Consider the following 24,949-nt stretch of genomic DNA (forward strand, 5'->3'; position numbering starts at 1 on the left):
TGTATACTATGAGTTTGGAGGGGGGGTGCACCTACCGTATTTCACAGCTGCCAAAATTTGTAACCTTTCCCTTACCTTTTCCCTTTGTAAAATATAAAAAAACCAATAAAACTTTGTTTAAAAAAAAACATTCTGTAAAAAGCTATTGTCTGTTTCTACCATTCCATATGAACATTCTTCCAATATAGTATGTATTCCTGGAATATGAGACTTTTGTTTAATATACAAACACAACTTTATTTATTCAGCCATGTAATATACTTTATTCAGAGTATAATGCAAAAAGTATGTAATATCTCAAAAAATCAAAATGAAAAAACACAGGATTTGAGAAAGCAGCCAACACTTTTATGGAAATTGATTCCAGAACAGAATCATAATCGGATTTAAATGACAATCTCATTACAGAGAGGACATTATTCTAGGCTGCTGTTGATTCCGGTCATTGCAGTTTTCATATTTCTGTTATGGAGCTGAAAAAAATTCAGAGCTCCTCTCTGAAAAGGTTGTCCTCTGGTTTAGAAGTTTTTTTCTGAAACAATGCAGAAACATCATATCATGAAGGAAAATATAATATATATATATAGCTTGACAAAGGAGTTAAGCTTAAGCCCTTCCACCTCCGATTTATTTTTCAATTTTAGCTCAGTGTCACTTGTACAAATCAGAAACATGTAATCCTAAAAATAAAACTACCTTACCATAAAAATGAATTCCTGATCACTTCTTCTAGCTTAATGACAAAACAGATGTTATGTATTTCAAAAGCCCCAGATTCCGTTTCTATCATCACCAGGTAGGACTGGGAAAGTCTCACCTCTAAAAACTTGTAAAACTTTATGCACTCTCCTTCATTAGCTGGACCTCCTTCAGGAACAAAGCATTTTCCTCTGTTCTTGAGTAATACATAAATGGGATATTGAAACTCAATTCTAATACTTTAAAACGTGGGTCCCCAGCACCCAGGCCGTGGTGGGCAGCAGTCCATTCAGAACTGGGTTGTGTAAGTGGAGCTGTGCACATGAAATGGAGTTGAGCACACACACCTGCTGCTTACACAGAACCATTTCTTCTACACAAACACACACACACACACACACACACACACACACACCACACTGCTCCGCTAAACCAGAAAGGTTGGGGACCACTGCTTGAAAAAGTAGAGTTTTTTTTTAATGTAATTATCCTTATGAAATGAATATATATCTTTCATGGAATCTTTCTCCTCTTCAGGACTCCATATTACTGAAACTAAAATTCTGTTTAGATTCTCTCAATCTTAGATGGGCAAATGCTGGACAAATGGGCAGATGCTGGAAAATATTCTTGTGCTCTGTTGATACAACCACCACTCAATTACATATTCCTTGATAAAAAGCAATTTCTTCCATTGTCCTCATGATGTTGTTCTCAGCTCTAAGTGTTCAGGTATTAAGGTAGTCTGCCCCCCCCTTATTCCAATACCATCCAACAACAGAGGGCAGGTAAGTAAACGCTGGTAAATTTTGCCACCTATTTAAGGAGAAGATATTCAGCTGAAGAAAAGTGGGTATGAACTTGTCCAGCTGCCATTCTGTAACTTAAAGAGTTAAATAAACTCTGTAAAAATACTGGCATGTGCAATCTCAAAAAAAAAAAAAAACCCCACCCACAAAGAACCGAACAGTGACAGACAAAGCGGCCTCAGGAAGACAGAGCCTTGAAATCATATCCTCCCAATTTCGTCTCATAGATGGGTGTTTTTCTTGCTAGCTGGTATAAAGTAAAGATGGAGGAGGACATAGCCAGAGGATTAAATTAGTTACTTTGCATACAAAAAATGTTGCACAAAACAATAGAATACCATTATTGGCAATGATGGCAAACACAGATGGAAGAGAGTGTGGCAATAGGAACTGTATATTGCATGCCAATATTGTTTTCTGACAACTGAAAAATTGGCGGAGAGCAGCACTTGCCTTTAATAGTGGAGAAAGGGCCTAGGGTGTTTAATTAGCAGATTGTTGCCCTTTTTGGCTAACAGCCTAAGAATCTGTGCAATGACCGCATTCGAATGATACAGGGCATCTGATGTGCTGAAGTAATAGTAGTCATGAATCAACTGTTAGGCTGCAAAACAGGTTTGAAAACAATAAGCTAGTTATTGCTCAAAGACTAAGTATTTTACAAAACCGTTAAGCCTAAGACTTTTTCCTTAAAATGGGTGGGCTCCTAAGTGTTCCTGTGGTTTATAATAGAGACATTCAAGTGCTGAAATTCAATTTTTTTTATATCGGTTCTGTGGGCGTGGCTTGGTGGGCATAGTGTGGCTTGGTGGACGTGGCTTGATGGGCATCGCAGGGGAAGGATACTGCAAAATCTCCATTCACTCACCACTCCAGGGGAAGGTTACTGCAAAATTCCTTTTTCCTCCCGATCAGCTGAGACTCGGGAGGCAGAGAATAGATAGGGGTGGGGCCAGCCAGAGGTGGCATTTGCCGGTTCTCCGAACTACTCAAAATCTGAACTACTCAAATTTTCCACTACCAGTTCTCCAGAACCTGTCAGAACCTGCTGGATTTCACCCCTGCATCAGGGCTTTTGACAATACATTGTATGCCATTTCTGATTATTTACATCACAAAAATGGGTCTTGCTTTTTAGCAACATCACTAAGGTTTATAATTAATTCTTAAGATTGCTTCTGTCAAAGAAGTGAATCAATTTTATGCCTATTAATTCCCAAACCTTGCCCAAGGTCTGAAGTATCTGTACACACAAAGTTTACCACAGTTCTCTATTTTTCCATGAGTCTAAAGCTTCCTTTCTCTAATCCCTAGAAACACATAAATAAACATAAACCCAGAATTTCCAGAAGTTGGAAAAACAAATTGTGCAAAGGAGAAAACATAAAGCACTGAATGTAATCATTCAAACTAGTCCAATTTGTATTACCTATTCCAATTCTAGAGTTTCAGGTTTAAAGATTAATAACTAATAGAACATGTCTAAATGTTATGGAATTGCACAGCTTTTCAAAAGGAGGAAGCAGTTCTTTGGTAAAACATTAGCTAATGAGGTAGTATTTTCATGTGATCATCTTTCCGAGGATGAGCCTGAACTCCAAATACACTTAGAGAACACTAGGTGGGACAAAGCTGATTGGGGATAGGAAGAAATGTTTTGAAACCCTATAGTTTTTTTACGCATAAATTTGGAAATGATGTTGACAAGGAGAGAAAAGCTAGCACCAAATTTCCAGGATGATGTCAAGGAAACAGCAAGCTGTTGACTAGTCAAGGAATCATGTGTGCAAAAACTCATCTGTATACTCACTTCTCCCTTTTTCTCCAAGAAGGCATTACAAAAATCTGTTATTCTCTCCACAGAGACTTCATCCAAGAGCAGCACATCCTGCTCCTCATCAGCAGTGTAGAAGGCAGCCAAGGCAGGTAGCTGGGACTTCTTTAAGTGGAAATAAGACAGAACCCGATCATTACCCTGGATGCTGATGTCCACCAGGATAAATAGAGCCTTCAAAGAAAGAACAAAAACATAATTTTAAAAAGTTCATGGAGCAAATAAATATGATAACACAGATTTATCATGATGAGGAATTAGAGGACAATAAGATTTCGCCAGAGTTGTCTTTATAAACCTGATCTCTAAGGCTTGTACATTTATCCAAAGAAGTGTAAACCTGTTGCAAGTATATCCATTAATTTTTTTATAAGTAATCATAAAGAGTATTGTAGATTAAATTCCACTAATGAAAAAAGACAGATTTCAGCATGAGAAAAATATTTGTATTAGCAAATCGTGCATGCACCAAACTGGCAGTAACTCCAGCAGAAACCTATCCCGGCCCAGATACTATATAATAGAAAAGCTGAAGAAATAGAAACATAGTAAAATATACCCTGAAAGTGCTATAAAATATTCAATATTTTTACAGTCACAGTTGACTAGCAATATTAAACAAAAATGATTCAATTAACTTTTCTTTCTGCTGACAAAATAATTATCATTGTAGCATGGTGCCAGTAAATGGGTGGTGGAATGGAACAGCTGAATATTGAGGCCTTCTTCATTGCATCAGCTTTCCTCTAGAAAATGTATGTGGATGGAGCATATCTTCCAAGTCTGTGTTTACAAAAAATTGATTTCTGTTTGCTAACCTAGTTTTAACACACACACACACACACACACACACACACACACACACACAGAGAAAATATGATAAAGCTTATAATTTGAATTAATAATATGAAATGATAGAGAGAAAGAAAAGATTAAAAACTCTTAGGTGATTTTTCTAATCAGAAATGTGCACTTAAAATTAGGTCCTTCCAACTCCATGTATTTATTATATATAAAATTAAAAGTTTGCTGTGTCATTCTTAATTTGAGCAGGGAAGTGGTGGGGTTTTGTGCAGTATCACACTCACATTTAATCCTCCTACTTCCTCCATTTGTATTTTAATATATGAAATATGATGTAAGCAGAACTAGCACTTCCAAAAAATCTTTTGTGATATTGACTAGGAATATTTCAGACTTACCTTGCTTTGAAAGGCTACTGCTGCTTCACGGTACTTGTTAATCCTCTCAGTATGCAGTGGGGACGTCTTGTCACTGAAGAGAAGAAGATGGGTCTGAACTGCACTATCAAAGAGGCCTACTGCAGTCTGTCATGATTAACAGATGAAGTAATGTGTTGATTAGAGAATGGAAGCATTAATCCTCACGTGTTCAAAATAACGAGATAAATTTATAGTCGGGTTGGAAGAGAATGCAACTGAGTTGAAGGGCTAGAGAAACAACAAAGGCAGATGATACTCAATATCAGAAGTAGGCATTGTAGAAATCACAAACACCTGTTTTGGTATCTACAAAGCTTCATTTTTTAAAAACTGTCCTTTAAATCAAATTTACTTTTTTTAAAGTGGGAAGCTTGTGTTTTCTAGTTGAAACTGAAACTGTAAATAGAAAATAAAAATGGTGAGTGACTGCAGATAACTACTTGGTTTGGAACTGCATCCACCTGCCCAGAAAAATGACACAGGTACATCAATTATAACAGGACTAAAAATTTTCCAAGCATGTCTGCTAAGCTTTGAAAAACAGACTGAACTGACTCAAAATTGGTTACTCTTTTGAGGTTTGCCTGATGTTTGATCTGTTTCATTTTGTGGAATCTCTTTGTTTCTTTTTAAACCATTTGCTAGTGGCATTGCTGATATAAACACAATTTCCAAATGATGTATTTAAGGCTATTGAACCAAGATATGGGCTTGGCTTCAATGAAATAAATATGGAGAGGAGGAAATTATGACTAGTGTTGGCACATCTTCTACTGAGTAATTTGTATACCTCATCCCCTATATTTGTCCAGCAAACAAGACATTGATATAAGGCCATGAAAGAAGTTGTGTCAAAGGCTAAATCTCCAACCTAGAGCCCAGCTGCAATCATCACCAGAAGTGGAACATTTTCTTTAACGTTCATTTTAATGTTGTTTTTTTGTATTTGCCATAGTTGTTACTGTTGTACATCTAAATACTTATTTGAGGATTGCCACCCCTCCCTCCATTTTACTTTACTTGATACCTTAATAGTACTCATCCTTAATTGGTTCCAGGAGGTGCAGAGAGTACCAAAAACAAGGAGTACTAAACAATTTTTCCCATAAGGAATAATGTAATGAGTCATAAAACAGCTGACACTGACAAGTTCTAATTTATGTGTTGAGTACCAGGACAAATTTTTCATGCCAAAATGCATTGAGTACCAAATTAGATGAATTTCAAAACAGTACCTTGAATACCAAGGTACCACTTTACTTTACTTTTTACTTTACTTTGCAATTTAATAGAAAGAAGTTTCAATAAGTTTAATGCTACATTTTTTTCAGTTTCAGTCTTCTTTGTTTCTTACTCATTTAAATATTTAAATACCTTGAAATTTCATGTCTCAGTAATTTTTAATAAATTGATTGTTTGCTTTCATCATGAATTTAATTAAATTGGCTGTATGGCATGGTGTGCTCTTCTAAATCAGAACAGAGTGAAAGCAAACCTGCTGAAGTTACTGAAATGACCACATGTATATTATCTCTAATATTACACTGGTAAATTATAAAAAACATAGCAGAGACCTGAAAAACACCATCTGGAACTGGAAGCCACAAAGTTGAGGCAGGTTGGGAGAGGACACTAAAAGAAGGCACACATCACCTGGGGGTGGGATGATGGAGCAGCACACACTAAGTCTCTGTGAGCAGCCTCCAGTCCCCCTTGGCATTTATTGCATAGTCTCTACGTGGTAGATAATTTGTCATCTGACTTTTCCTTTCCCCTTTCTCCCCCTGACACTTCCTGAACTGCAGTTGCTGCTCCCACAAGCCAAATAGAGAACTGGAGAGTCTGCAGCTGAGCTGTTGCTCCCTCATGTGCCTCATAGAACCACAGTGAGAGAAAGAGAAAGACCTCTGTGTCAGACCCTGCCAGCTTTTCCATTAAAAAAGAGGAATATGTGAGAGGATTCCAGAATTAATAAGAAAAGGTCAGTGAGTGCACTTCTTGAAGTACTTTCCAGCTCAGGCCACTGGGACTCTACATTGTGGGAGGTCCAGAATATTCTGGCCTTCAATTTCAAAGCACCTTTTCTCTTTCCATGAAAATAGCTAGACTACAAAACTCAAGAAAAGACCAAGTCAGATATGGGCAATGCTCTGACTATTAACCCACAACGGGGACATAAAAGAAATCTCAGCAAGAGATGTATTCCTCACATGCAGAGTTGAAATGCAAATATCTATTATAAACCTTCAATTACACCTGTGCAACTTTTTCCAGAGCAAGGACTGCAACTTGCTTCTGAAAGGCATTGCTTGCAGGTCATATTTCAAAAGGCAGACATGAGGGCAAGAAGCAAAAGAAAGTGTGATGTTTACATTTATGTTTACATTTAATTACAATGAAATATACTTAATGCAGTTATTTCTCTTTTTTAGAATTACAGTGGTACATTGGTGCTCAGCTGCTTTGAAATTCTTTAACTTTGGTATACAAGGCATTTTGACATGAACATTTTGGCCCATTACTGATGCTTTAGTACCCAATGCACAAGCTAGAACTTGTCAGTGTCAGCTGCCTGGTGACTCACTACATTATCCTTATGGAAAAAATTTGCATGGTACTTGTTAGATCTGGGCAACGAGAGAACAGACTGCGGACACGAAGTGACTTAACAGCTCTTTATTAGTAGTAGTAGTGATCCAGCTTGCTCTGTGGTTGGAGGGTTCCCCTTTTATAGTACTCGGGTACGCCTCTCGACCAATCAGAGTAATACCTGTTTCCCGCTGTAGCAGCGGACCAGAGAGGAGACTTCCTCCGATATATGTTAATATCTAACACCCCTCCCCTCCTAGACGGAACGTTGCGGTTAGTAACATAGTCCTTTAGATACGTTGGTGTTTGTCTTGCTCGGGAGGAGCGTCGCAGTTCGGGTTGGTTAGAAGTGGTTGCAGGATCGGGTGCTTTTCCTGTTTCACGTTCGGGAGGTTTTGTGCCTTCGTTGCTAGGGCGTTCCGGAGTCTGCTCGGTTGCGTTGTCTGGGGTTTGCTCTGCTTCGTGCTCGATCTCTTGTTCCGACCTGGGTTCGCAGGTGTCGTAGTTCTCTATGATGGGGCTCTCAAGTGGCTGACTTTCCGTTGGCTGGAAACTCTCGTCTTCGGTTCGAAGGTCTGAATGTGCTAGGCGACCCCGAAGTTGATCGATGTGCCTTTTCCAGTTCCGCCCATCTTCCAGCTCCAGCAGATACGATCGTGGACCCGTGATGCCAATGACCTTGGCCGGCATCCACAATGTTCCCCCTGCATAGTTGTGGGCGTATACTGAATCCCCTATGCTGAAAGACCGAATTTTGCTTGTGGAGTCTGGGGGAGCTGTGGCAGAGTAATTTGGGTGAAGACGGTCCAGGTGAGACCGTAGACGGCGGCCCATGAGTAGTTCAGCGGGGCTCCTACCCGTCGTTGCGCTTGGGGTAATATGCTGAATTAAGAGGTAATGGTCAATGCGTGTTTGCCAATCACCTGGACCCATCCTAGCGAGGGCCTCTTTTGCGAATCGCACCATTCTCTCCGCCTGTCCGTTTGATGCCGGATGGAATGGTGCGACGAGGGCATGCCGAATTCCCTGACCTGCTAAAAACGTTTCGAAATGCATGGCCGTGAATTGGGGCCCGTTATCGGAGACTAGGAGGTCGGGCAGGCCATGAGTGGCGAAAAGTCGCCGTAGAACCTTAATGACTGCCTCTGCCGTGGTTGAAGTCATTAGGACTACCTCTAGCCATTTGGAATATGCATCCACAACTATAAGGAAAGTCTGACCTTGAACTGGCCCTGCGAAGTCGATGTGTATTCTCGACCAGGGTGCTTTCGGCTTTTCCCATTCCGTGGCGGGTGCTTCCGGGGGTGCTGGTCTCGATTCTTGGCATGGATCGCAAGTGGCCACCCACTCCTCTATCTCTTTGTCCATGTTTGGCCACCAAATGTAACTTCTCGCTAAAGCCTTCATTCTAACGATCCCCGGATGCCCGACATGTAATGCATCTAACACGTTTGTTTGTAAAGCATAAGGAATAACAACTCGATCCCCCCACAATAAACAACCTTGTAACACTGAGAGTTCGTCCCGTTTTGACCAAAACACTTTGAATTCTGGGCCCACGTTTCCCTTCGGCCACCCCCTCCAAACCCAAGTTTGAACTTGCTTTATTAAACTGTCTTTAGAGGAGAACCTTGCAACGTCGCAGGAAGAAACCGGTCCTGAGTCCAAACAGTCAATGAGCAACACCGGTACTTCAGGAGTGGGGTCTGGCAAAAGGTCCGGTAGTGGGCAACGGCTGAGTGCGTCTGCGTGTCCGAGAGTGGAGCCCGGTCGATGAATTAACTTGTAGGAGTACGCAGCCAGGAAAACAGTCCACCTGGTCATGCGTGGAGAAAGGGAGACCGGGGTGGGGCGGTTTCCCGCCAAAAGTCCCAACAGCGGTTTGTGATCAGTAATTAGTTCAAAATCGCGGCCGTAGAGGTATTCATGGAAACGTTTTACTCCAGCTACCGCAGCTAACGCTTCCCTGTCCATCTGGCTGTAGTTCCTCTCGGCCGATGAAAGAGTTCTAGAGTAGAACGCGATGGGTGCTTCTTTTCCGTCTGGCATCCTGTGGCTAAGGACTGCGCCGACTCCAAAAGGTGATGCGTCGCAGGTCAATACTAGCAGTAGTGTCTGGCTGTATTGGACTAACAGCGAGTCAGTGGTGAGCAGGCGCTTTACCCCGGCAAAAGCTACTGCTTCGGATCGTCCCCATCTCCATGGTGCGTTTCGCTGGAGTAGTCGATGTAGCGGCTCAGCAACGGTCGCCTTCTGTCTCAGAAAAACGCTGTAGAAGTTAAGTAGTCCGAGGAAGGCCTGCAGCTCGGTCTGGTTACGTGGTGTGGGGGCGTCCTGGATCGCCTTAATTTTCTTTGAAGTGGGGTGTATTCCCTGACCATCGATTCTATATCCCAGGAATTCTACGCTAGGCACGTTAATTTGGCATTTTTCCTTTTTAAGGCGGAGACCCTTCTCTCTGATTCTGGCCAAAACAGTTCTGACTCTTTTATTTAATTGCTCCTTGTTTGCAGCGGACACCAAGATGTCGTCGAAATAGGGGACGACTCCCGGTATCCCTTGCAAAAGCCGTTCCATGACGCTCTGGAACAAACCTGGAGCAACGCTCACACCGAATTGCAGCCGGTTGCATTTGAATGCCCCTCTATGCGTCACTATAGTTTGGGCCTCCGCTGTGGCGCTATCTACTGGCAGTTGCTGGTAAGCTTGTGCCATGTCTAATTTAGCAAATACCTTTCCTGGCCCCAACGAGTGCAATAAGTGCTGTACTACAGGCACAGGATATGCGCTCTGTTGTAGCGCGACATTAATTGTGCATTTATAGTCCGCGCAGATGCGGACTGATCCGTCTGGTTTGACTGGGGTCACGATGGGTGTTTCCCAGCGCGCGTGATCCACCGGCTCAAGGATTCCTTGCTCCACTAACTTATCTATTTCCTTATCTATTTTTGGGCGGAGTGCAAAGGGCACTCGTCTCGGTTTAAGTCGGATTGGCGCCACTTTGGGGTCTAAATTGAATGATATCGGTTTACCCACATACTTACCAAGACCGGGGCTGAACACATCCTCGAACTCCTTAAAAATCTGTTCAGCGCTGCTGTTTCTCACGGCGTTGATTCCGGTGACTTCTAACCCCAGGGCTTCAAACCAATCAAGCCCCAGAAGGTTCTGTAATGGCGCGCTGGCGATGGTCACGGGCAGCTGGGCTACGATGTCCTTGAAACGGATTTGGAATGTGCCTTGGCCCACGATGGGGACTTGGTTCCCCTGGTAGTCTCGTAGCAGGACGTCTGGAACGCGTAGTTGGCTCTTTCTGAGGCTAGGGATAGCCTGTTTCATGGATGCCCATGAAATGATCGTCAGGGTCGATCCTGTGTCAACTTCTAGCTCGCAAGGTGAGCCCTCCAAGAGGACTGTGACTCTCAGCCTTTTTGGCCGCTTGGGGCGGACCTGACTTATCGTGGTGAGATACGTTCGCAACTCCTCTCTCTGGGTCAACTCTATCTCAGTATCTGTATCCTGAAAATACTCTCGTTGAGCGTCTTGATAGAACGCTCTTTCAGCTCTTTGTGAGTAATCTCTCTGGGGATACGCTCGCTCAGCTCCTTGTGTGTAATCTCTCTGGGGATACGCTCGCTCAGCTCTTTGGGAATTTTCTCTCTGGGTAAACACTTGTGGGTTTCTCTCTGGGCGCCCTTTTTGGTTTCGCCAAGCCCCTGAGTTGGGCTTCTGTTGGCGGTACATGGGTGGCTGCCGTGAGGCAGGGACTTCGCTCCGGCACACTCGTGCGATGTGCCCAAGTTTGTTGCAGTGCGAACAAACAACGTTCCTGAACCTACAAGTAGACCTGGGGTGATTCCCTCCGCAGCTTGCGCAGGGCGGCAAACGGAATCCGGGTCTCCCCCCAGGCCTCACATGACTGCTCCGCATCAGGTGACTGTCCTCGAACTCGGGATCCTCGTAGTCGGGGCTTGTGTCCTCGTAGTGAACTTTGGTGTGTCTTGGCGCTGGCTGGCCAGTGTTGAACCCGCGTTGAATTGTCTCCGCTGATCTGTCTGCTGCTTCTGAAGCTCTTGCCTCCTCGAGTATCTGTAGGCTTAAATTGGTTTTTGCTAACAGCCGCTTTTGTAGGGAAATGTCTCTCAGCCCGCTAACGAGTCGATCCATAATCTGCTCATCCAGGTCTCTGAATCCACAATGTGTGGCTGCTTTTCGTAGTGCTGCAACGTACTGGTTGATAGATTCTCCCGCCTTCTGGTTCCTCGTGTTGAACGCTTGGCGGCAAACATGGCGGGAAGGTTTTGGCGCGTAATGAGTCTGTAGAGCCTGTTGCAACGCCGCCCATGATACTGCCTGTATTGGAGTAGGCGCGGTGAGGTCTCTGGCCGTGTTGAATACTTCTTTTCCGCAGTAGCCGAGGAAAATGTTTTTCTTCCGGGCGTCGGTGATTCCCGTGTATTCATTCGCTTCGAGAAAACACTCGAAACGAATCATGAAGGCTTCCCATTCGTCATTCGCTGGGTCGAATGGAGCGGGGGGAGCATGCATCGCCATCTTCTCTCGTTTGAATTTGCCGCGCTGCGGTGGCTTGAGATGGCTGCCAGAATTCCTGCTGAATTCCTGGGCTGGATCAAATCCGGAGATTCTGGAGGTAGCGTTCTTCGTCCTATCTGTCTCTCGATCCCACCTTCGTCGCCAATGTTAGATCTGGGCAACGAAAGAACAGACTGCGGACACGAAGTGACTTAACAGCTCTTTATTAGTAGTAGTAGTGATCCAGCTTGCTCTGTGGTCGGAGGGTTCCCCTTTTATAGTACTCGGGTACGCCTCTCGACCAATCAGAGTAATACCTGTTTCCCGCTGTAGCAGCGGACCAGAGAGGAGACTTCCTCCGATATATGTTAATATCTAACAGTACTCATCATTTTTGGTACTCATTACACCTTCCAAAACCAATTATCAATGAGTATTGAGATACCCTGTATTAGTCATTAATTTTAGAGGTCTCTGGAAGTCACATGCAACCTAACTCTGCGGTCAACATAACTCTGAGGTTTGCCCTTTCTGCTCACATGACAACACCAAATGTACATTATCCTTATGGAAAAAAATTGCGTGGTACTCATCATTTTTGGTACTCATTACACCTTCCAAAACCAATTATCAATGAGTATTGAGATACCCTGTATTAGTCATTAATTTTAGAGGTCTCTGGAAGTCACATGCAACCTAACTCTGCGGTCAACATAACTCTGAGGTTTGCCCTTTCTGCTCACATGACATATGCCACTGTGAACTGTTTAGGGTAACAGATAATCTGACATTAAAACTTTTCTCCTAATATATCAATTCTTTTCCTTATAAGAATAAACTGAACCTATTATTATAAACTAAAGCTAAATCATTATAAACTCAGCAGTCAAATAAACTGTACTAGTTAGGTTGTAGAAAATGTGTTTGTTACCATGGGGTTGTACTCAGTCACCCAACGGAGTTCATTCATCCGGACAAAGCGACTCAACTTTGCAACATCGACTTTGTTACCGTCCTGGATTTCCAAATCTTGCCTTTTGTTATCCACCTGAAATAAAGCAAATGATCTTGCTACCACCATTACACCTCAGCCACTGTTCTTTAAAACACTTGCAGAAAGCATTTCAAGGGCAACAAGAAACAATAGCCAATAATAATCCTTCAAGACCCAGACATTACTTCCCCACTTTTGAGCAGTATGTTTTTTACACAGATATTTAGCCTTCTGTCTCTCTCCAAACTTGGCTTAGCTAGATAAATAGCTAACATAAATTTCTGAACTATTAGCAGTTGAATTAAACCATCCTGGATTCTAAAAACTAAGGTGGATTATTAAGTGTTTGTGGGACTTTGGGAATGAGATCTTTTTTATTTAAAAAAAAACCCTAATTTCTATTTTTTGCAAAAGTTCATCTGCTAATTTCATTACTTCTAGGCTTAATAAACACTGGCATAAGCATGTATGGATTTCCTGGAAATCTTGTGCAAGCAAGAACCCTCTCCAATAAATACAGGCATTTTTCCAGAAGATCAAGGAAAAATATTCAGACTCCAAACACTTCATTTGGGGGAACAGATTTCCCACTGACATTTTCTGGGATCTTATTGACAGTTCCTTAACAGACATGCAAGTAAGAAAAATTCAAGTAAGTAAGCAAATTCCAAAGGATTAAGTCAGTGCTCAGTTATATTTCCTTATTGATGTATGCATGGCTCTATAGCAGAGTTGTCTAACCTTTTTGTCCTTGTGTGCCGAAGTGTGCGCTTGCCAGGGCGCATGTGTGTGCCCACACCTATAATGCAATGTATGCATGACAAACCCCCTTTGGGCCCCAACCCCCTGCACATACACGCACAAATCCCCCATACTCCCAGGCCCCTCATGCATGTGCACGCGACTCTCCCTCCCACAGCCCATTTTGGGCCTAGCAGGCCTCCCTGAAGCCTCCTTGGACCAAAAACAGGATACAGGAGGGGGCGCTGCTCCCCCCTACTCCCCCTCGCCCCCCTGACCGTGCGCACATGTGTCCCGCATGCGCAGCAGAGACCCTAAAATCAGCTGGCCAGGGGGATGCATGCATGCACGGTGGAGTTGAGCTGGGTGACGGCTCATGTGCCCGCAGAGGGCTCCACGTGCCACCTGTGGCACATGTGCCATAGATTCGCCATCACAGCTCTATAGAGTATAAGTGAATGATTTGTATGAGAAAGGGAGGGAGAGGGAGATCCTGGACAATGCAAATTTCTATATTCTATTATATCCACCAAGCAAATATATTCTTTTCTCCAGAAATACCTGCCCCAGTCCTTTTTTTAAATGTTTTAACTTTGTTATTACTATATGCCTTCAAATATCAAAGCAGCCATTAATGTCAATTACTCTTTGAATGGTGTGGGAAGAAATCAAAAGTAACTCCATAGAAAATAAGGTACAAAACAAGTGAGAGCCAGAACACATAAACTCTTGAGATACTTCCAGTGACCATTGGAGTCAGTGGAAAAAGCTTTTACTAGAGGTTGGAACGGACTACAGACTGTAAAAACAGATCAGCCTTATTCCGATGCTGTACATATTTGTTGTTGCATAAAGAGTCTCCTATATCAGAGAAACAACATGTATATGTATGATCAGACAGACCTTCTTAAGGAAATTATTTGGGGAGGGTGAGTAACTAATCCAATGCCACTGGATTGTGCCTGGACTAGTGTGGTTAGTTTTGATTGCAAAATTCTGGAACTTATATGTCATCTTAATATATCCAGAAACCCCAAAGAATGTCAAGTATTGAACATAAACCCATCAAAAGTATTTAATAATCTACCCAGCTATCCCCAGTTTGATGTTTTCAACTTGTATAGCACTGTAATTGCTGTTGCCTTCACCTTACATGTTAGCCTTATACAGTAGTCCAATACAGCAGTTAGTTGGTTATTTATCCCTCCATCTCTACATAACAAGGGAAGTCCTCATTTGGCTTCTGCATCTGGGACCAGCAAATGTATTACTAAGCACAATAGTCACTAAGCAGAAAATCATGTGACCGTAGTGGACTTACCATATCATTTCTTATTTGGTCATTAAGTGAACCATCTCATGGTTGTGACTTATGATTTTACTTCCATATTCTCCATTTACCTGCTTGTCACAAGTCATTTGGGAAGTACACAAATGTCAATCATGAAATTCGAGAATGCTGCAACAATCATAAATGCATATTTGTTGTGAAGTGCCTAAATGGCAATCGTGTGATTGTGGAACACTGCAGCCACCATGCATGTGAGGATTGATTGCAAGCTATTATTGTTGTTGTTGTAAATTCAAATGGTTAGGAACGAAACAGTCAGTAAGCAAGGACTACCTGTAATTGACTGGGCTGACCAGATCCTCTTCAATAGTGGAAAGGGAAAAGAGGCCTTCAAGTGAATCTTGATTCCTGGCAATTACTGTACATGGATAGGTCCATGCAGTGTTCTTAGCAACAATTTTGGAAATCGGCTCACCACTGCTTTTTTCCTAGAGTTGAGAGAAAGGGTCTTGCCCAATGTCACCCAGCTGGTCCATTCCAGCATCTTAACTACTATGCCACACTGAATATCAATGGAAGTATTAATTGGATGTGTAATGGGAATTGATTTTTTTTTATCAAGCAGATACATTCTGTAATAGTTTAAGATGATAAAAAGCACTTATTCAGACATCATACTAACTGGCCAAGGAAATCTGCTACCAGTATCTCTACTCAAAGTAACTTTAAAGATTTTTCTGTACAAATCAGTCAACTGAAAGTACAACTTAATGAGTGGGGACTGTATTTGTAATGCCTACCCTGTGCCTCAATAAGGAAATTGTTAGTTTAGCTACCTCTCAAGAAGGGGGAAAAATCTTCCTGACCATACTTAATTTGTAGGTATGATTTATTTCAACTCTCTACCTCTTAGTATTAAGTCTAAAAACAGGGGGGGTGGGAATTCAAGGTTTATACTAGAGCAGTGTTTCTCAACCTTGGCAACTTGAAGATGTCTGGGGAATTCTGGGAGTTGAAGTCCAGACATCTTCAAGTTGCCAAGGTTGAGAAACACTGTACTAGAGAAACAAAATATGGTGAAGGCCCTAAAACACAGGTGTCAAACTCGATTATGTCACGTGACGTATCATGGTGTAACACAGTGTTTTTTGCCCTTGTGGAGCCGGGGCTGAGCGTGCCCTGCATGTGACGTATTCCGCCCATGGGCCACCAGTTTGACACCCCTGCCCTAAAATATGCAAATGGAACATACAAGAACAACCAGACATAGCCTGATTTCCAGTTTAACTGCCTCAGTATTTTTTTTTCAATATTGTTGGAATGGTCTATTTTGAATGTTGAAATGTTGATACTAAAGTCAGAATAATGTTGGAACACTTCTGATCAGACAGAAACAGCCAGTTGGAATAGGACTTTTTAGAACTGGGTCATTCCAACCACAAAATCTTTCAAAGCAGTAACAGACAGTGCCAGCTGGTGTCTTTTCAGATTACAGAAAAGCAACTGGCTTGCTTAAGGCTTTTGCATGTTTAGACATACATACATACATACATACATACATACATACATACATACATACATACATACGTAAATACAGAGGCAATCCAAGCGAAACCTATCAAAAAGACGTTTTATAATATAGAAGTATGCTAGAATACTAGCGCAATAAATAACTAAATGTTATATTAGCACTGTAACTCAGCCAATCGTTCAACAAACTTGCTATTTCTCTCCCTTTCACTTTTCAAATTCTGAAGGAGAACATTTAGGAAAAAAAAGTATTGTATGCTACTTTGGGTTTCATGGACCCAAGCTGGATAAAGCAGCTCATTTATTTCTTCATAAAGTATACAATGTCCATGCAGTTTGTACAATTCTCCTGGGATGAAACTAAGCACCAATTCTCCAAGGTAAAATGGGCATGCGTGGATTTTGGGGCAGCAAGAAAATGAACAAGCCTATTACAGAGAATAAGCACAGCAGAAATGCTACTATTTAACTTTGGGTGGGGGAGTATAAATTACCCAAATTTATACAAATGTGTACTGATTAATATGATTTGATCTTGCTTTTTTAAATGCTGGAGTCATTCCAAAATATTCCACTGACTTTGAGAAGTTCTTTTTAAAAAAAAGAAGGATCCCCATTTGATATCTTTCCTATGCAATATATTCATAATTTGTTTCTACTACTCCTGGAACCATCTCTTCATATCTCTATCTCTGCCTTCATCCAGAGGATGTTTTAATGAAGGTAATTGCTTTGCCATGTTTATGGTATCTTCAACCAGACTCAACAATGCTGTTATCCTTTAGCTGTAACACTCCCGTTTCCCTAATGCACCATTTGCTATTTTTTCCTACATAGGAGGAGGAAAATATGGGATAGTTACAGACTGTTTTGATTGTTTGCACTTAAGAGTTTTCCCCATTCAAGTACTCCTCGGTCAATGATTAGTGAAACATGTAGTCATGGAAACTTATTTGACAATTGCAATTTAGGTAAATGAAGAGTTCATACCAAATAAGTTCACTCCTGCTTTTATCCCATAAGTCCTTGTCCTTGGAAAATACTGTAAATTTTTGTTCTGTAAATAGTGCCTCCTCAATTGATAATATTGTTGTTTGTAACATTTGTTCTGCTTCATTGTACGGTTTACTTGTTTTGTATTTGAGCTCTCTAGTTCTAGATATTCAACAGGTTTAGCTTTTCAGCTACTTGTTATAGTATCTAATACTACTTTGGGAACTTCATTGGCCCATAGACATCCAGCTGGTGTCCATGCAAAAGGGAGGACTAGAACATGGACTTCCCTAGTCTTAGCCCAGCATCCTAACCATTATGTCATGCTGGCTTTTATTCCTCATTGACATGATATAAACCATCAATATTGAGAAGGCATGATTCCATAGTTAACAGGATATAACAACAAGTTTTGTAATGAAGCATCTTGGGTTTGGGCAACTCTTCACTCAGCTTCATCACTTTACCTTTAAGGACTGCCTGAGCAGGATGCTCAACAGTCCATTAAGTTTTTGAATTCATACAGCGCAGATGAATCTAATGGAAGAAAAATAATTCAAAAGTTGTCCTAATATAGTTTAGGGTTAAAACTAATTTCTTCTTACTCCAACATTTGTTGAGCTAGGAAGTTGCAAAACACTATCCTTGTGACTGACTCACTCAAGCTTCTTTTATGAACCAAACTTTAAAATATCATATAGATTCCTACATACCATAAATATGACTGAAGACAAGTCCCCATTTATACCTATTAGCTGTAACATTTAGATATTATTCACGGAAGAAGCAGAACTGCAAAACAAAACCTACCATACGAAAGAGGGAGATTGTATTTTGGGTGATATTATAGTGAGAAAGAACTTGAGAACTGGTGCAGATCCCAAATGGTACATCTGGTATATTTTTTACCATGGTAAGGAACTCTAAGGCTTCGGGTTTTTCTGAATCCTGAAAAAATAATGAACAAATTGAGAAAGATTTTGCGACACTATGACGTACGTAGATAGAGATTGGTTTTTGTTCCCAGAGCTATCCCATTCATAATTCTAGGAACAGGAAAGGGTATAAAAATTCTCTTAGAGCTTTTCCTGCAGTGCAATTTTACCATCACGGAGCATGTCCCACTTCAGAAATTTAATTTAATGCATTATTTAAAGAATGGTTTATCTGCTGCTATCATTCAATACTGAAGCTCTCAGAGCCACAAGCAAATTAAACAAAAGTGTATTTGAGGTTTTGCAATTTTTAAAATTTATTTTAGGTACAAAGGTAGATGAGGAGGAGGAGGAGGAGGAAGATACAGTACATAAAAAGATGATAGAGATGGATAGATAGATGATAGATAGATAGATAGATAGATAGATAGATAGATAGATAGATAGATAGATGATACATAGATAGATAGATAGATGATAGATAGATAGATAGATAGATAGATAGATAGATAGATAGATAGATGATAGATAGATAGATACCAAAAGAAAATGTCCCTGCATCCTGCATCACATCAAAGTTACCCTGATTATTGCCAATTAGACAATCTGTGTCCCCTTGGGTCATCATTCCACAGATACTTTATTATCAGATTTCTCCACACCTTCAGCAGTAGCAGAGCTTCTACTGTACTGCCTTCACTGGAAAATTTCTTTAAAATTCAGGGAAATATTCAGACATGTAGCTTTCTTGAAAATAGCCGATGTTGAGCTATGTAACATAGTCAAACATCTACAGTTGACTACAGGAAATATTTTGTGATCATTTTTATGTCATAAAATGTTTTATAAAATTTGCAAAAATTCAACTCTCCAGGAGCCATGGGTCTGGGATTTTGGATACATTCTGTAAATTAGCCATTTGATGTACCTTGGTTAAAAAATTATTGCCTTGTGATGCACCATTTCATCCAGTTAAAGGTTACAGAGTTTAAATTGTATGTGTTGTGTATGCACGCGCACACACACACACACATGTACACACAGAGAGCTTGCAGGAAATGGTGGAAAGAGACATCAACCTGCAACAGCCTCCCCCAATATGTGGTTCTTCAGAAGGCCAGTTGGGAAACAAGAGAGTTACAAGGCAGCTCTTGACTATGCTTCAGGGGTGGGCTCCTGCCAGTTCTAACCTCTTCTATAGAAGAGGTTCCACAAATCTACAGTGCCGTTTAGAACCGGTTCCAGCTCCCTCCCCCCGCCTGTCCACATATCAACAAGATGAAGAGCGAGAGGAGGAATTCTGGGAGTTGAAGTCCACAAGTCTTAAAACTGTCAAGTTTGAACACCCCTGGGTTTTTTTTTCTAAAGGGTTAGAGGTGCAAGGGTCTTGTAACTTGACAGCTTTAAGACTTGCGTGCTTCAGAAGCCAGAGTTTCTGAGCCAACATTTTGGTTGCTAAGCAAGAGCGTTGTTAAGTGAGTTTCTCCACATTTTACAAGTTGGCCATGCCCACCCAGTCACATGACTGCCAAGCCACTCCCACTCAGTCACATGGCTGGCAAGCCACCCACCCGGTCACATGGCTGGCAAGCCACTCCCAAAAAGCAGGCCACACTTACAGAAGAGGTTCTAAACAAATTTGAAACCCAACACTGCTATGCTTGTAAGAAAAGTTGCCCTATGGCAGCAAACAGGTCATCTGTGATGACCCAGATTTTGGTGAATTAGAACTTCCAGCATCTTCTTTACTAGTGGCTGTTATGGCAGGATTTGGTAATTGTGGGTCAATAATATCAAAGGGACATGGCTCAGTTGGCTTAGATGCTGATCTTGTCAGTCAGAAAGGTTGGCAATTCAATGGTTTGAATCAGTGACGTGCAGTCAGATGAGGCAAGTGAGGCACAGCCTAACCTCTCATCATCAGGGCAGCAAGTCATTCGATGGGAAACTTGCCTTTTGGGAGGAATGACCCAGCTTGGCTCCCGCTTTCGATCTGCCGCGCAACGACCGAACGGAGAAGCGAAGAGGCAGGAGAGACAAAGCAGGAGCCAAGCCGAGTCATTCCTTCCAAGAGGCAAGTTTCCTATCGAATGACTCGCTGCCCTAGACTCGAGGCTCCAGTCCAGCCTGCGGTGCTTGCAGCCCCCGCCAGCTCCTCCAGGGACTCCCAAGCTCGGCACCAGAGAGCCGCCGCGAGAGAGGCCGGCCAGGTTGCCCGGGCGGCAGCAGAGGTTCTCTTTGTTCTTTCGGGCGCAGGAAGCAGGGGGAGAGGCTTCCTCTGCTCTGTCTGCTCCCCACCTGCGCTGCCCTCGCCCGACAAGCATGCCCCGGATTCCGGGCAGCTCTGGCAGGCGGTGCCGTGGCCGAATCCCAGGGTGGAGGGAGGCAGGTCGCAACTGAGCATGCCTGACTGTGTAATTTTGGGAGTTGAAGTCCACAAGTCTAAAAAAATTGCTGCCTCACCAGCTATAAATCTCACCGCACATCACTGGTTTGAATCCCTAGCACCGCGTAGCGGAGTGAACTCCTGTTACTTGTACCAGCTTTTGCCAACCTAGCAGTTCGAAAGCATGTAAAAATGCAAGTAGAAAATATAGGAACCACCTTTGATGTGAAGGTAACAGCGTTCTGTGCACTTTCAGCGTTTAGTAGTAATTCAGTAAGAATTTCTTCCATTTTGACTGTCTTTTACACTTAGCAGCAATTTAAGGGGAGAATGCTGACATCTGGTGGCTATTTATTTTCACAGACTCCATTGAAGATGCATTTTAAGATTACTTAAAATATATAAAACTCCAGAAAGGTCTTTTATGTTTGTAATTTCTTGTAATCTTCTCTAATAATAATGAAACAGCATGATTTAGAGAGTTAAAACTGGCATATTGGTTTATTACAAAATGTTTATTATTGCTGTTGTATTTCTATTCTTAGAGAGAAGCGTTCTTGAATATTTTATCACTGGTGTCAACAATATTTAGCTATGTTCAGATATAATGTCCTTGCTACAGGAAAGGAGATTCCTTTTCCCCTCAAATAGCATAATGTTTTGGACTATCTTCATGGAAAGTTTAAAAATGCCCTTTTAAAGCCATAGTAGAAAAATATCTAATGTGATCACATTTTTGTAGGTAGCATTTACATGGGCCTTCCTTAATTTCACATCTGTTTGATAAATTGGATTATAATTATCACAATTCCTGAACAATGTGAATCAAGATTGTGAGTTATAGATCAATCATGTTTAATAGGATTTATTGATGCCCTTTGAGGAGACTCCAGGAGAGACCCTCTTGTAGATCTGGCAGCTGCAGGAAGGTATCATGTTCTCCAGCTGGCTCTGATTATGAGAAACAACCTTCAGAAAACATGTTGAGAAAATAGACAAATATGCTATGTGCCCTTGAGGTTAATTTGGCACTGATTCGATAATGCAGCCTTCCCTAACCTGATGCCCTCCACACTTTTTTGTCCCAGCATATCCTGGAGGGTAGCAGGTTGGAAAATAGGGCTCTGGTGATTTTTAACTCAGATTTGTCTTGTGTCCTGTAACAGGCAGATTAATCTTTCCTGCATCAGTTGATATTACAGCATTTTATAACATGCTAATTACCAGTATACCTTTCCAACTTCCCACAATAAGTTTCTCAATTAGCAAAAAGTTGTTCGTTTAAAAAGCTTCTATGGCATTTTTAAAAAAATCTTTAAAAATAGTATAGCATAGAGAAATAATAATATAAAACATTCATACACAGTTTTCAAATCAATGTTAAAGTAGCAAGGACTGTTTAAAAGTTTGAATTAAAAAGACAAATCTTGATTCTTTTTGAGACCAATGAGGAAAAAGTATTTCCTGTGGGATTGAAAACTGAAACTGGCCACAAGAAAGATGTTCTCTTAGATCAGTGTTTCTCAATCCAGCAAGTTTAAAATGCATTTTCTTCAATATACTATGTATTATTATAAGAGACTTATAATATATGCAAAATAAATAAATTAAATAAATCTCGGGGGAGGGGGGGTGATACGGCATGCCAAATATAGTTCCCTTAAATATAGTTTATGAAATCAAACATATCTTTCATAGTTGACACAATGTGCTAAGCTATGAATCATAGGTAATAAGCATAATGGCTAGGTTCCACAAGTACTAAACCCAAAGCAGGCAAACCATAGTGCACTTTCTGTAAAACCAATCACTCAGTATCTTGTTACATTTCAACAGACCTCAAAGAATCCAACAACTGCCACCTCAGCTCCATCAATGAAGGCTGCAGTACTTGGGATATCTTCCAGAAGCACAGGCTTCCTTTCCTCTTTGATAGTATCTGGAGGAAATAGAAGAAAGGTACTGTTTAACTAGCATCTTTTTATGGACAATTTCTAACGATTGTCATAATGACCTGCTTTGAATTTTCATATTAGCAAATCTTCATCTGGACAAATTGTTATTTCACATATTTGTCTTTAAACACTGCCTGGGAATAACATTACCAATAGAAAAAAATGGCCTTTTCTGGTTTTGGTGCCACCTGCCATTAAGCAAGATCTGTTGCAACATGGAGCATTCTTGGATGAGGTACCTAATGTTTAAAATTCCACTTATCAAGTAAGGTCCAATACCATTGGATTTTTCAGATGGGGAAATCTGCTTGTTCATTTGGTTTTTAAGAGATGGATGGAGCGGAAGGATGACTAACTGCATTTAGGCTTCAACTCTTCCTCATGACAGTTATATTTCCTCTTAGTGTTCCTTTTCTGCAGCTCAATTTTATTCTTCTTTGTTGTTGTTTTCAATACAAGACCAAAGCATGAATTGTTTTACTATCATCCATGGCATTATTTCCCATCATGAAGAACTGAGACTGCTGTTTGAGTGATTTCATAATAAACAGGAATTTGGAATGAAATAAAAATTTGGTTTAGGGTAATCCCACATGATTATACCGATGAAGGGGACCAGTCTGTTCTACAGTCTATTTTTTCAAGGTTTCCTAAGAAAATCATGCATCTGATTTTCCCTGAGATTTTCCTAACCTACTTAGGTACTGAGAATTGTGTTCTAGCTGGGAGTTGAGGCTGGTGCTTACTATAACAGCATCCCCACAGTATCTCTCCGATAGGTTACTTTTCCTTAATCCAAACTAGTATAGTCATGCTTACTGCAGGTGATGAGGGCAGGAATCCAGAACCTTTGAAGAGCCATAACTTCTCAAAGCTGATTAAAATGTTGCTGTCCTTGTCTATTGATGTTTCTTGGTCTATTCACGATCCCTTTTTCTAAATTTGAGACAGGCTTTCTTACCTTCAGAGGAAGAGTTTTTCTCTCCAGATCCAAAAAGGAACACACCACTGAGGAAAACTAAAAGAAACATATGCAAGAGGGAGTTTTCCATTGCTCTGACTTCTTTTCTCCTTGTCAGCTCTTCTGTTTCAGGCAGAAAAAACACCTTTGAGAGCTGTCACTTAATCAGACGTGACAGCTTCAAAAACTGTGGGAATGAAACAGTTGGGAATGGCCACCTGTACCTTTTTTTTTCCCTCTGATGTAATAAATCGAATTATTCTATTGTGAGACAAGCTCCGTTTTCATAGTTTAGCAAATAAAAAGCAAAAACATTGAAGTTCAGGTAAGTTAACATGGACAGAACTTGCTGCTTATTTCTGTACAACCAGGCTAGCATTAAAACCGTTTTTAAAAGTTTGTTTAATGTTTTAGAAATCACTATAGATTTTGAATTGATTAAATCTTCATGTCATGAATTCCAACCCCCTCCTTGGTGCCTGGGGCGAAGCAGAGGAAAGGGAATGGGGGGGGGGGCTTCAAAGATGTCTGCAGAGATCCTAGCATGTTGTCAAACATTAACTTTAGAACTTCTTTACCTGTGAAACTACCGGTAGATAGCAATATTTTAATTATAAAAATTAAACTGCCAATTTCACTACATACATATTTTCAATTGAAACAAATATTTTCAATTGGTTAAATATTGCAGTTCAATTTTCATAGATGTTATTTGTACTTGTTATTAATGTCACCCAGAAATCTTATGGACTGGAATTTAGAGTCTGGAAAATCTTTTTTCTGAAAATTTATTTTGTGGCTGTTTCATTTAACCTCTCTTATCTCATGCACATTTTGCCTGCACCACCTTCCACCGTTGTATTTTAGGTTTCTATTAAATGAGCAGTGGTTTCTCTTACAAACCCCAGTAATTTCTGCCTGTTACACAGAATACCATTTGTAAATGGAACATTCTTCAAGTTATTTGCTTGTTTATTTTGTTCCTTAATTCTGTGATTCTCAATATAGCCTTAAATCGTCAACTAGTTCTCATTTCGCCTCACCTCCCAGATCAACTAGAGCAAACTGTTGATTTTTTTTTTGGTAGCAAAATGTTTTATATTTTAGAGGAGAGAATGTGCCACAGATGCACTAGCCTCCTGCAAAGAAAACTCCAAACCCTACAGATTCAGAGTCGTCATTGGCCATTTTAAAATATTGCCAAGCAATATGTACTGCCTACACCGAACTTAAGCAAAAGAATAAAAAATACACCCATATACTGATGACAAACCATATTCTTCCTATAAAATGATGCAAAGCCTGGATCTTTGGGCGGGGGAGGTGTGAGGCAAGAACTTTGTTTGATAGCCCTAATGTGTAAAGGTGAAAATACCATATTTTTCGGAGAAGACGACGCACCTTTTTCCCTCAAAAAAGAGATTGAAAATCTGGATGCATCTTGTACACTGAATACAGCATTTCTTTGCCCCCTGA

The 24,949-nt window shown here is 41.0% G+C and overlaps 1 protein-coding gene across 1 annotated transcript; it reads right to left on the reverse strand.

The window, feature by feature from the left end:
- Window positions 1–235: 235 nt before the first annotated feature.
- On the reverse strand, window positions 236–23,670 carry ERP27 (endoplasmic reticulum protein 27). The gene is made up of 7 exons (XM_081957418.1): window positions 23,474–23,670; window positions 22,396–22,496; window positions 18,047–18,184; window positions 12,619–12,735; window positions 4,545–4,670; window positions 3,319–3,516; window positions 236–532 (listed from the first exon to the last, which is right to left on the reverse strand). The coding sequence occupies exons 1-7, from the start codon at window positions 23,562–23,564 to the stop codon at window positions 485–487; spliced, it is 819 nt and encodes a 272-aa protein (XP_081813544.1). The 5' UTR covers window positions 23,565–23,670; the 3' UTR covers window positions 236–484.
- Window positions 23,671–24,949: the final 1,279 nt, after the last annotated feature.

This window comes from Natrix helvetica (assembly GCF_964273705.1).
Source record: "Natrix helvetica genome assembly, chromosome: 6".
NCBI lineage: Eukaryota > Metazoa > Chordata > Lepidosauria > Squamata > Natricidae > Natrix > Natrix helvetica.

Excerpts from the sequence above, each read along its gene's own strand:
- ERP27 (XM_081957418.1), bottom strand. The coding sequence starts at position 23,564 with ATGGAAAACTCCCTCTTGCATATGTTTCTTTTAGTTTTCCTCAGTGGT. Across the intron at positions 22,497-23,473 it reads GAAAAACTCTTCCTCTGAAG|ATACTATCAAAGAGGAAAGG; the intron begins GTAAGAAAGCCT and ends TATTTCCTCCAG. Across the intron at positions 533-3,318 it reads TCTTGGAGAAAAAGGGAGAA|AAAAAAACTTCTAAACCAGA; the intron begins GTGAGTATACAG and ends GCATTGTTTCAG.